Raw genomic sequence first — 12,769 nt, 5'->3', positions numbered from 1 at the left:
ACCTTACACCCATGAGAATGGCCAAGATCAAGGACTCAAGTGAGAACACATGCTGAAGAGGTTGTGTAGAAAGGGGAACCCTTATGCACTGCTGGTGGGAATGTAAACTTGTACAACCACTCTGGAAATCAATCTGGTGCTTTCTCAGACAACGAGGAATAAAGCTTCCCCAAGATCCAGCCATACCACTCCTTGGTATATATCCAAAAGAGGCTCAAGTACACAAAAAGGAAATTTGCTCAACCATGTGTGTAGCAGCTTTATTTGTAATAGCCAGAAGCTGGAAACAACCCAGATGTCCCTCAACTGAAGAATGAATGCAGAAATTGTGGTACATCTATACAATGGAGTATTACTCAGCAAAGAAAAATAAGGATATCATGAAATTTGCAGGTAAATGGTGGGTCCTGGAAAGGATCATCCCGAGTAAGTTGTCCCAGAAGCAAAAAGACACACAGGGTACATACTCATTCATATAGACATACAATATAGGACAAACCCACTAAAATCTGTGCATCTAAAGAAACTAAGCAAGATAGAAGACCCTAAATGAAACGCTCAATCCCCATCCTGAAAGGCATATAGGATGGACATCAGAAGAAGAAGTAAACAGGAAACAACCTAGGAACCTACCACAGAGGGCCTCTGAAAGCCTCTGCCCTACAGACTATCAAAGCAGATGCTGAGCCTGATGGGCAACTATTGGGCCGAGTGAATGGAATTTTATGTAAGAAGTGGGAAATAGTAAGAGCTGGAAAGGACAGGGTCTCCACAAAGAGAGCAACAAAAAAAGGAAATTTGAACACACGGAACTTACCAGAGACTCATACTCCAACCAAGGACTCTTCATGGAGATAACCTAAACTCCCTGCACAGATGTAGCCCATGACAGTTCAGTGTCCAAGTGGGTTACATACTAATGTGAAGAGGGACTGCCTCTGACATAATCTGATTGGCCTGCTCTTTGATCACCTCCCTCTGTGGGGGGAGCAGCCTTACCAGGCCACAGTAGAGTACAATGCAGCCACTTTTGATGTGAACTGATAGACTAAGATCAGTAAGGAGAGGAGAATCTCACCTATGAATGGACTGGGGGAGTGGCATGCATGCAGAAAGGGGAGGGAGGGTGGGATCGGGAGGGGAGAAGGGAGGGGATAATGGGGAGATACAAAATGAAGAAAGTGTAATTAATAAAAAATTTAAAAAAACCTTGTTTTCTAGTTTACTGGAGAGTCACTGTACTAAGAGTTAGACTTCGCCTTCCAAAATGGTTTCCTGGAGCCCATTATTGACCCACTAGTGTTAGGAGCCCCTGTATCAGCTCCCTGATTCCAAGCAGGGCTCAGTTGCTCTCACCTGGGCACCAGGCAGGCTTCGCTCAGATGATGGAAACGTACAACTAGATGAGTTGGGCCAGAGGCCTACTTCCTGGGCAGGTAGACACTGTGCTTCCCATGTAGGCAGCAGCAGCAGAAACAGCACCCTGGAAAAGCTCAGGAGGATGCAGGGAGGAGAGGTGGTGCCTCAGGATGAGTCATCGCCTTGGAGTCCAGGCAGCAGCTACCACCTCCACCACCAGACAATGGGGACCTTGTCTCCTGTGGAATTGCCCTGCCAGTGCCCATGGCTTCCAGAACCATCTCTTCCCCTGTGGAGGCTAGGGGCCTTGGTGTTCACCCTGCTTCTCCTCCATCAACAACCACTCTTCACACGCCACCACACCAGCTTCCTTCCCTTCTCCCGCGACCTGCTCAGAAGCCTCCCCTGCCAGAGTGCCACCAGGCCTGTCCACTGTTTCTGGCATGGCTGCATGCATCTCATCCCCTGTCCTGCAAAGCAACTGATGCCTCAACAAGCACGAGAAGGAGATGCAATGGTGACTGAAGTGCCTATATTCCGCTGTCGACTAGTAAGAGAATCCACTACCCTGGTCCTGGAACCTGAAGGAGAAGTTCTGCTACATAGGGCTCCCTCAGAACAAACTGCAGGTAAGCTGCAAGGGTAAGGGGAGAGATCTAACAGTGCCGAGCAGAACTCACTCGGAGGACCAAGCTGGTTGGCCTGCCCTCTGCCTCCTTGAGCACTGGGATTAAAGACAAGCACCACCCCAGCAGGCTTCACATGCTCATTTTTGCTATAGTACATTTCAGGATAATTTAAATCTTGAGGAAAAAGTTAGTACTTGGTAAATAAAGTAAGATGATTTGAAGGAAACCCTTGAGAATAGAGTTGAGGAATGGTAAATTTAGAAAGTTTAATTTCCTTACTCATTAGAAGCTCCATAGGATGGGCTGTTTATATCAGGTATCATAAAGAATTAAAATAAAATAAAATAAAATAAAATAAGAGCAGAAACGCATAGGTTTTCACGTATATACATTTAAGTTGAAACTTTGGCACTAGAAACCAGGGCATCTCACCATGTAGCATTAACACATGTTTGAAAATTGTGTACTGTGAAAAGGAATAGAACCACCAGTATTAAAGCAATATTGTCAAGAAGGCAATAAAATGTTCTTCTAAATTTCTTCTTTCTCTTATTACCATATACACTGGTAGCAAGTTTAAAATGAGGAAAAGGAGCCTTTTTATTTTTTCTTACTAGAGAACAGGAAACAAACTTGACATTGGCCCTGTTTTCCACTGACAGTTTTAAAGAGCATCAATTCTACACTGAAAGGACAAAAAAAACATCAGACACTAACAATTGGTCAGTAGACCTTCACAGGGCTTTGAGGTGATACTCAGCAGAAGCCACTTTGTAATCACTGGCAGTAAACAGCGAAGCAGAATTCTTTGCCAGATACTTAAGGAAATCATGCAAATAGCCCAGCAGTAATGGAAGGCTATGCTCATCGAAGGGTGTATTGGCCAACACTGCCCTCTTCTCACCAAGGGGCTTATAGGCCAACATTGCGCCGATTCTCACAAATAATCTCAGTAGGTGTGGTGCCCCATAGATGTGTGACACTGGCACATCAGGGTGAGCCAGCAGGATATCAGCATACTGGGGCCTTTCAAACTCGTAGAGCAGCTGAGTGCCCAGCATCACATTGAAATACTTTTTTATCCCCCCCACAACTTCATCAACTGCATACTCCTTATTATCAGCCCTTCCGTGTGACTTCGTACAATTGGCATACTCCTCAAGAATGGCATCTACATTCTCTTTAGCAGGGAGTTGGAACAACTGCTTCTGCCTAGTGACCAAGTCCCAGTCCTCCACCAGCCATGGTTTTAATTCTTCAGGAATCTTCACTTCCACTTCCACATCCACTCTCTTCTTCAACGCCTCCTCACTCTCCACAGTGGCAACAGCTCGTGCCCTTTTCTTCCGTGGGGGCTGGGGCATTTTGCTGCTGCTGCCATCATCTCCATTGCCAGGAGTCTTCTGCTTGCTCTTGCTTGTCTTCCGCACAGAACCAGAATTGGCCTTCTCAGCAGAGCGACCCCCCCATCTTCCTGGAAGGGCTGGTTCAAGACTCTTTGGCAGGGAAACAGCAGACTCCTTTCCTGAGGCAGCTCTTCTCATCTGACTTCTCTGCATGTTGCTTCGAATTGCTTTCTTAGAGTTGTCTTCTTCAGCAGATTGTTGTCCACAAGTGTGAGAAGCCTGCTTTCCGGAACTCATTCAACCCTGTTTTTAGTGCCAACTACACTCTTCTTTCTTTCCCTTCCAAGGATTCCTAGCAATTTCCAAGGCAGAGTCTTACAGTTCTCCTAGGATGGTCTGGAAAGACGAAGTGGGAATACAACCCCCTATTCTGCAGGCAGGAATGCTAACAGGTTCTTCAACCGGGTTCAGATCTCCAGATCCTTTACTGTACAGCAAAGTTAGCTTTTCTGATGATGACCTGAAAGGAGAATGCAGTTCTTTGCCGCACTGGACGTGTGATCACTGCTGCTCCTCCAACCTTAAACAAGGGAAACGTCATGTGATTCAGCTAGTGAGAAAAACCAGGGAGCAAAATGCATACGGAATGCTGAGCAAGCTATTCTGTTGCTGAGTTTGAAGGATAAAACCTGAAGAGTTGGGCTGAGGCTAGCAACAACCTTTTGGATGCCACGTTAGGACATCAGATCTAATTCTACAATGCCGTGGGCTGTTTTCTTTTACCTTGAGGCATGCTTTCTCTTTGAATGTACTGGAGACCTGGCTGTCCTGGACTTTGCTTTGTACACCAGGGTGGCCTCAAACTCACAGAGATCTGGCTGCCTCTGTCTGTGTAAATTTTTGACCAGTGTCATTTCCTTACCATTTATGATCCCAACTTTTTATTAAGAGTTGAAAGGTTCAAAGGCAGACCATGAGTTGAATCCCAGCACTTGAGAGGCAAAGAGAGGTAGATCTCTGATTTTGAAGCCAGCATTGTCTACAGAGGGATTTCAAGGACAGCCAGATAACTCTGGGAGAGTCAGAGAGAGAGAGAGAGAGAGAGAGAGAGAGAGAGAGAGAGAGAGAGAAGAGAGAGAGAGAGAGAGAGATACAGAGACAGAGTCAGAGACAGAGAGACAGCGAAAGAGACTTCGAAAGAAATGGCATGGTGAGCCATTTGAACACATAAATCCAAGCAGTCTGAGGAGACAAAAACTCTTGAGCCTGGGATGCAGAAGGAATGCCATCTCAATAATACCTAGAGTGCTGAATAGGTGCTGAGGCTTACAAATGAATTATGCAAAGACAAAGACAAAAGACCTACTACTATAGTAATGTTCTTTATGTGGTAGCAGTTAAAATGCCCAGCACAATAATGATATTCTGGTATTCGGGAAAGTATTGAATCAAGCATCATACTCTATTCATAATTATTCATGAGTTAGCAAAAGCATGAAACATGGATAATGAAATTCTCTTGCTTTGAGATTTTCCTGGCACACCTGTCCTAACACAGGTTAGATCAAGGAGAGACTCCCTAAGATTGTGTGCATTAGTCAATGCTGACAATTTGAGTCATCTACAGCACTAAGAGATTCAATACTCCAAAGAGGGTAAGAGTCTAACTTCCTTTAGCAGTTACAGCAAATATTTAAGCCAGTAGATGACTAAATTTCCAAACAAGAAAAAGAAAATAAAGAAATGACAAGAAAAGAAGAGAAGAGAAAAGAAAATAAAAGAAAAGAAAAGAAAAGAAAGGAAAAGAAGAAAAGAAAAGAAAATTAAAGAAAAGCAATGATTCCTTTGACCTGGAACAATTTGGGACACTGATATTTTATTACCTACTCCTTGAATAAGGACACCTACAATGATTTCATCAAGGCTAAAACTGTATTCGTCATTTTAAAAAATGGCCCAGTGGAAGGGCAATGAAAAAAGGAACACTACTACTCAGTTTCCCTCTCCTCACCAGTGTAGCACTGGCAAAGAGCAACAACCTGCTGCCCCATCGGACTGCATTCAGCCCCAGCCTCTAAAAGGTATCTATCTCCAGAGCAGGGTGCGGGTTTCCCTCAAAATTAAACATTCACAGGCAACATGATTCTAACGGAAATGAAGAGTGCTGCCTTGCTCGACCTCCTTAATCTCTCTTGTAGGTTTCAGATGGCAACAGAAAACGAGACACCTGTGGGGAGAAGCTAAGGGCCCGTGGGAAAAACTATGGTTTAGAGCAACCAGGACCCTTTCTGGAGCAGCATCCTGTCTGGGGGATTGCCAGCCCCATCTGCAACATGAGAAACAGTGCTGACAGACTGTTTCCTCCAAGCATCAATGGCTTTTAGCATTGCTTGCTTTCAAGACACAGTCTAGCTATGTAGCTCTGGCTGGACTGGCAACCCATGGCAGTCCTCCTGCCTCGGTAGAGTGCATGAGATCCCATACCCAGGTGCAGTACTATTAAAAGTTAATGGGATAGGTCAAGACTATTCACAATAAAAACCTTTTTTAATAGTCCTAACACACTCCTACTTCAATCTCTTAACAGACTGTCGCCATAGGGGATGAAAGAAATCGTCACCACACTAATCCTCCAAAAGCAAACGCTCCAGAAATGGTGGTCGAACATGGCAGAACTCACACCTCAAAATAATAAATAAATAGATAGATAGATAGATAGATAAATAAATAAATATATACATACATAATAAAGAGACAAATAAAGCAATAACGATATACATAAACAGTAGCCATGGTGGACATTTGGCTAGGTTTTTCGAGAAGCAGTAAACAGTGAGTCCAGAAGAGCACAGAAGGCTCAGAGAGGGGTCTCGATGGAAAGAGACAGGAGGAGGATTATCGCCCTACCAATAACACAGGGCCCTGAATACCACCTTGCTTGGCTCAGAAAGCTTTGTAGGCCTGTTTCCTCAAACCTTAGTCTCAGGCTTCCAGCAAAAATGACTCACAACGCTGTGGTGTGTGAGAACGACTTAGGCCTATGACTGATTTGGAGGAAGGTTTTGGCTGGGAGAACAAGCAGGTGGTGAGCACATCTCAGCACTCCGCTTCTGAGGCACCCAGGGCTCCGGACTAAAAGGCAGGTTCACTGCTACCCCACTGGCCAGGCCTAGGGCACAGGGCTCTACAACCACCCCCCGGGCTGCCCTCCCAGCCTCCCTGCCAGCATCAAAAGACACTGCTCACGGCCAAACAGGCAGCTGGCATGTTCTTCCAGGGATGCTCCGCCAGAGTCCTGACCCTGCCCTATGCAGCCCCGACCCTCCTCCACCAAAACATGACTCCTGTCATTCACTGGCCCGCCCGGGGCAGCGGGTGACCAAGGCACCCAACGGGAACTTTGGCCCCCGGCACCTCCAGATTTTGGCCCGCCGCCCTGGCGGGCTGCCCAGGTGGCTGAGCCCCACAGCAGAAGCAGCCCTACACTGACCAGTTGGTGCAGCTCCTTGCGCTGACCACTGGGTACAGATCAGCACCGAGAGGGCAGCCAGCTGAAGGGGTAGGGGTCGGGCATCCTAGTAACCAAGGACAGCAAAGAGCCCGCCCCTGACTGAGGTCTTGTCCAATCAGCAGCCTCTCCTCCAGAAGAACAAAAGAATTCTTCCCGCCGATTCGTCAGCTTTCCAGTCAGGCAGCGCGTGCTCTTCCAGCACCTGTCCAGAATGCTTGGTGCAGGTGACTGTGACGAAACACTTGGCACATGCGAACCATTCCCAGCTTTGCCCCATGCTGGAGCTTTTGCTCCTAGCATCATGGCAAACTTGAGCATCCCACCTTGGGATTCTCACCCGAGCAACCCTTTCTGTTTTGAGCTGGCAGCACTTGTCCTCTCGCTCACACTTTGGAAATGTCAACGGTATGGTATTTGATTTCTTGCCAGCCTCTGTGCTTGGGGTCGACACAAGTTCTCTGGTGAGGACACTGAGCCGCAGAAGTGTGGCTGAACCAAGGTCACACAGACTTAGGACTTGGTGCTGATAAGGTCCTCACCTCTTCTTGCTCCAGGATTAAGGAGGGTTTTCTAAGCACCGCCCAACAGTGCCTCTCCCCAGTCCATAGGCACAGCCTTCTGGCCTATGTCTTAACTTTTTCCTTCCTATTCCCCACGTTGATTTTGCATAGATTTAAATCTGCCTGCGGCCCAAATCTCAGCACCTAGTGGCCCCGTTTTGCACCAGAGCCCCAGAGCATCCCTTAAATTCCGAAGATACTTATCTTTTGCCCTAGGATATCAGGACTTGACTCCAAGGCAAACTAGAGTTCCCTGAATATGGCTATCCCTTCTTCTCCCTAGTAGGCCCCTAACCCTGGGCTTGGCCTCACGATTAGGATACCAAGGGCATCACAGCACCTGGCCCAACACCAAAATATCCGGACAAACGCTGAGAACATTAAGCTTAAGCTTCTCAGAGGCTTGCTTGCTCTCTCTATCTCTATAAGATGAGGATGAACAAGAGGCAGATTTAAGAAGCTCGTGGAGTAAGCCAAGCTACTCAAGAGAAATCATCCATAAGCTACTCTCAGGCCGCTGAGCCTGAAGCTTCTAACACTCTTGTCTTGAATGGAAATCCCATCAGGAGGTGATTCAGTGGAAATGAGCACTTGTTGTCCTTGCAGACAACTTGGGGCCGGTTCTCAACACCCACAGCTGAGCAGCTCTCAGCCAACTGAAATTCCAGTTTCATGGGATTCAACACCCTTTTCTGGCCATCATATATACCAACACACACGAGGCATATATGCCCACAGGCACACATGTACATATAAACATATTTTTTTTATTTATTTTTTTACCGTGTTCTTCCTGGGCAGAGCTTAGTAGTACACACCTCCAATCTCTTGAGGGGAAGAGGAAAGCCAATCTCTAAGTCTGAGGTCTAAACAGTGAATTACATGCCAACAAGGACTGCATAATCAGACCTCATCTCTAAAATAATAAAGACCAGAGGGGTGTTTGTTGTTGTTGTTGTTGTTGTTGTTGATATTGGTTTTGGTTTGTTTGTTTGTTTGTTTCCATAGAGGATATTTATAATTCTTCCTAGTCCCGGGTCTTGTTACTAACTCCACAATGGAGATTGTCCAATTCTCTGATTGGGTTCCTGCTCACCAATTTGACAAAAGGGGGATGATTAAATTAACTTGGAGATCCCAAGGATGGTGGTGCATGCCTCTAATCCCAGCACTCTGGCAGGAAGTGACAGTTGGATCTCTGTGCATTCAGGTCCAGCCTGGTCTACAAACCGAGCACAGCAGGTCAGTGCTACATGGAGAAAAGCAAAGAAACAAAGAAACAAAGAAGCCAATATTGGTCTAGAGAGTGCTCTGTGCTTAATACCCTTCCAGAGGCCCAAGGAGGAAGTCCCAGCATTTACTGGCTTGCAACTGTATCTAAAGTTCCTTTGAAGTTAACACCCTCTTCCTACCTCTGTGGTTGCCAGACTTGCATGTGGTGGACAGACATACATTCAGGAAAACATCCATATATATTACAGTGAATAAATAAACATACAAATAAGGCAAATACCAAACTGATTGTGGTTGTCAACATTTAAAATCCTAACACGTAAGTGAATGAAGAAAACAAGATCAAGAGTTTGATGTCTACCTGGATTACAAAACAAGTTGGTGAGCTTCCTAGGCTGCCCAGTAACAGTGTCAAAAACAAAACAGGGCAGGGAAAATGGCTCATGGAATAAGCATGCTTGCCACACTAACATAACTACAAAGGTGGATCCCTATAACCAATGCAGACAGGACTCAGAGGTTAAGTTCCTTAGTTCAAACCCCAGCAACCACATGGGGGCTCATGACCCTCGAGAATGAGATCTTCTGGTGTGCAGCTGCCCTCTACGGGTGTACAGGTGTACATGTATTCAGAATATTGAATACATAATAGAGAAATAAATCTTTCAAAAATAAAAAAAAAATACAAGGAGGAGGGAGGAAGTTGTTCCCTGACTTCAGCACACTCTGTGACATGGGTTTATATGTGCATGTACAGAATGCACACACACACACACACACACACACACACACACACAACCGGAAAAAAAACAAAACAAACCAAAACAAAAACGCAGAAAAAACAATCTGTTTGGTTGCTTAAGGGCTATAATACTTTTGTGGTGCAAAGAGACTGGAGTATTCACCAGAAACCTAAATGTTTGCAAGATGTTTTGAAAAGCTGGGGAAAATTTGGACTGGACTGTGGAGATAAGTAATGGAGGTAGAGGGAATGATTCTTCATTCATGTTTATTAATTTATTCATTTATTGCCTTGAAACTTAGAAACAATTTCATTTAAGGCCTAAAGTACATTTCTAATATATCAACTTTTGAGAAAACTGTGTCTACAGAATAACGCACTGCTTCTGTCAAGTTAGAAAATACATCAGATTCAAATACAGAAACCTGATAAAAAATCTCCATCTTTCAAAACTTTGAGCAATGATAGAATTAATGCCGAAGGATCAATAAATGTGGATTTGAAGTGGATGGTCAGTTTCAGTCTAAAACTATAAAAAAAAAAAAAAAAAGAGGAGCACAAATTCATGGGTTTTGACATATATACATTTAAGTTGAACCTTTGGCACTAGGAACCAGGGCATCTCACCATGTAGCATTAACACATGTTCGAAAAAGGTGTAGTGTGAAATGGGATAGAACCGCCAGTATTAAAGCAATATTGTCAACTAGGCAATAAAATGTTCTTCTAAATTTCTTCTTTCTCTTATTACTGCATACACTGGTAGCAAGTTTAAAATGAGGAAAGCAGTCAGGAGGTAGTCTTTTTATTTCTTCTTACAAGAGAACAGGAAACAAACTTAACATTGGCCCTGTTTTCCACTGACAGTTTTAAAGAACGTCAATTCTACACTGAAAGGACTAAACAAAAGAGTTTACAGGCATCAGACACTAACGATTTGTCAGTAGACCTTCACAGGGCTTTGAGGTGATACTCAGCAGAAGCCACTTTGTAATCACTGGCAGTAAACAGCGAAGCAGAATTCTTTGCCAGATACTTAAGGAAATCATGCAAATAGCCCAGCAGTAATGGAAGGCTATGCTCATCGAAGGGTGTATTGGCCAACACTGCCCTCTTCTCACCAAGGGGCTTATAGGCCAACATTGCGCTGATTCTCACAAATAATCTCAGTAGGTGTGGTGCCCCATAGATGTGTGACACTGGCACATCAGGGTGAGCCAGCAGGATCTTAGCATACTGGGGCCTTTCAAACTCGTAGAGCAGCTGAGTGCCCAGCATCACATTGAAATACTTTTTTATCCCCCCCACAACTTCATCAACTGCATACTCCTTATTATCAGCCCTTCCGTGTGACTTCGTACAATTGGCATACTCCTCAAGAATGGCATCTACATTCTCTTTAGCAGGGAGTTGGAACAACTGCTTCTGCCTAGTGACCAAGTCCCAGTCCTCCACCAGCCATGGTTTTAATTCTTCAGGAATCTTCACTTCCACTTCCACATCCACTCTCTTCTTCAACGCCTCCTCACTCTCCACAGTGGCAACAGCTCGTGCCCTTTTCTTCCGTGGGGGCAGGGGCATTTTGCTGCTGCTGCCACCATCTCCATTGCCAGGAGTCTTCTGCTTGCTCTTGCTTGTCTTCCGCACAGAACCAGAAGGGGCCTTCTCAGCAGAGCGACCCCCCCATCTTCCTGGAAGGGCTGGTTCAAGACTCTTTGGCAGGGAAACAGCAGACTCCTTTCCTGAGGCAGCTCTTCTCATCTGACTTCTCTGCATGTTGCTTCGAATTGCTTTCTTAGAGTTGTCTTCTTCAGCAGATTGTTGTCCACAAGTGTGAGAAGCCTGCTTTCCGGAACTCATTCAACCCTGTTTTTAGTGCCAACTACACTCTTCTTTCTTTCCCTTCCAAGGATTCCTAGCAATTTCCAAGGCAGAGTCTTACAGTTCTCCTAGGATGGTCTGTAAAGACAAAGTGGGAATACAACCCCCTATTCTGCAGGCAGGAATGCAAACAGGTTCTGCAACCGGGTTCAGATCTCCAGATCCTTTACTGTACAGCAAAGTTAGCTTTTCTGATGATGACCTGAAAGGAGAATGCAGTTCTTTGCCGCACTGGACGTGTGATCACTGCTGCTCCTCCAACCTTAAACAAGGGAAACGTCATGTGATTCAGCTAGTGAGAAAAACCAGGGAGCAAAATGCATACGGAATGCTGAGCAAGCTATTCTGTTGCTCAGTTTGAAGGATAAAACCTGAAGAGTTGGGCTGAGTCTAGCAACAACCTTTTGGATGCCACGTTAGGACATCAGATCTAATTCTACAATGCCGTGGGCTGTTTTCTTTTACCTTGAGGCATGCTTTCTCTTTGAATGTACTGGAGACCTGGCTGTCCTGGACTTTGCTTTGTACACCAGGGTGGCCTCAAACTCACAGAGATCTGCCTGCCTCTGTCTGTGTAAATTTTTGACCAGTGTCAATTCCTTACCATTTATGATCCCAATTTTTTATTGAGAGTTGAAAGGTTCAAAGGCAGACCATGACTTGAATCCCAGCACTTGAGAGGCAAAGACAGGTAGATCTCTGATTTTGAAGCCAGCATTGTCTACAGAGGGATTTCAAGGACAGCCAGATAACTCTGGGAGAGTGAGAGAGAGAGAGAGAGAGAGAGAGAGAGAGAGAGAGAGAGAGAGAACAGAGACAGAGTCAGAGACAGAGAGACAGCGAAAGAGACTTCGAAAAAAATGGCATGGGGAGCCATTTGAACACATAAATCCAAGTAGTCTGAGGAGACAAAAACTCTTGAGCCTGGGATGCAGAAGGAATGCCATCTCAATAATACCTAGAGTGCTGAATAGGTGCTGAGGCTTACAAATGAATTATGCAAAGACAAAGACAAAAGACCTACTACTATAGTAATGTTCTTTATGTGGTAGCAGTTAAAATGCCCAGCACAATAATGATATTCTGGTATTCGGGAAAGTATTGAATCAAGCATCATATTCTATTCATAATTATTCATGAGTTAGCAAAAGCATGAAACATGGATAATGAAATTCTCTTGCTTTGAGATTTTCCTGGCTCACCTGTCCTAACACAGGTTAGATCAAGGAGAGACTCCCTAAGATTGTGTGCATTAGTCAATGCTGACAATTTGAGTCATCTACAGCACTAAGAGATTCAATACTCCAAAGAGGGTAAGAGTCTAACTTCCTTTAGCAGTTACAGCAAATATTTAAGCCAGTAGATGACTAAATTTCCAAACAAGAAAAAGAAAATAAAGAAATGACAAGAAAAGAAGAGAAGAGAAAAGAAAAGAAAAGAAAAGAAAAGAAAAGAAAAGAAAAGAAGAAAATAAAATAAAATAAAAGAAAAGAAAAGAACAGAAAATT

The 12,769-nt window shown here is 44.6% G+C and overlaps 2 protein-coding genes across 2 annotated transcripts; both read right to left on the bottom strand.

Moving 5' to 3' along the window:
- Positions 1 to 2,722: 2,722 nt before the first annotated feature.
- On the bottom strand, positions 2,723 to 9,263 carry LOC132649977 (mortality factor 4-like protein 2). Its single transcript, XM_060374750.1, has 5 exons — positions 9,206 to 9,263; positions 7,169 to 7,334; positions 6,581 to 6,852; positions 3,546 to 3,626; positions 2,723 to 3,471 (listed from the first exon to the last, which is right to left on the bottom strand). The coding sequence occupies exons 1-5, from the start codon at positions 9,261 to 9,263 to the stop codon at positions 2,723 to 2,725; spliced, it is 1,326 nt and encodes a 441-aa protein (XP_060230733.1).
- Positions 9,264 to 10,331: 1,068 nt separating this feature from the next.
- LOC132649976 (mortality factor 4-like protein 2) lies at positions 10,332 to 11,736 on the bottom strand. Its single transcript, XM_060374749.1, has 3 exons — positions 11,727 to 11,736; positions 11,147 to 11,235; positions 10,332 to 11,045 (listed from the first exon to the last, which is right to left on the bottom strand). The coding sequence occupies exons 1-3, from the start codon at positions 11,734 to 11,736 to the stop codon at positions 10,332 to 10,334; spliced, it is 813 nt and encodes a 270-aa protein (XP_060230732.1).
- Positions 11,737 to 12,769: the final 1,033 nt, after the last annotated feature.

This window comes from Meriones unguiculatus, chromosome X, assembly GCF_030254825.1.
Source record: "Meriones unguiculatus strain TT.TT164.6M chromosome X, Bangor_MerUng_6.1, whole genome shotgun sequence".
NCBI classification, from domain to species: Eukaryota; Metazoa; Chordata; class Mammalia; order Rodentia; family Muridae; genus Meriones; species Meriones unguiculatus.
The sequence above is the reverse complement of the archived record's forward strand: the minus strand, read 5'-3'. Positions and strand labels throughout refer to the sequence as shown.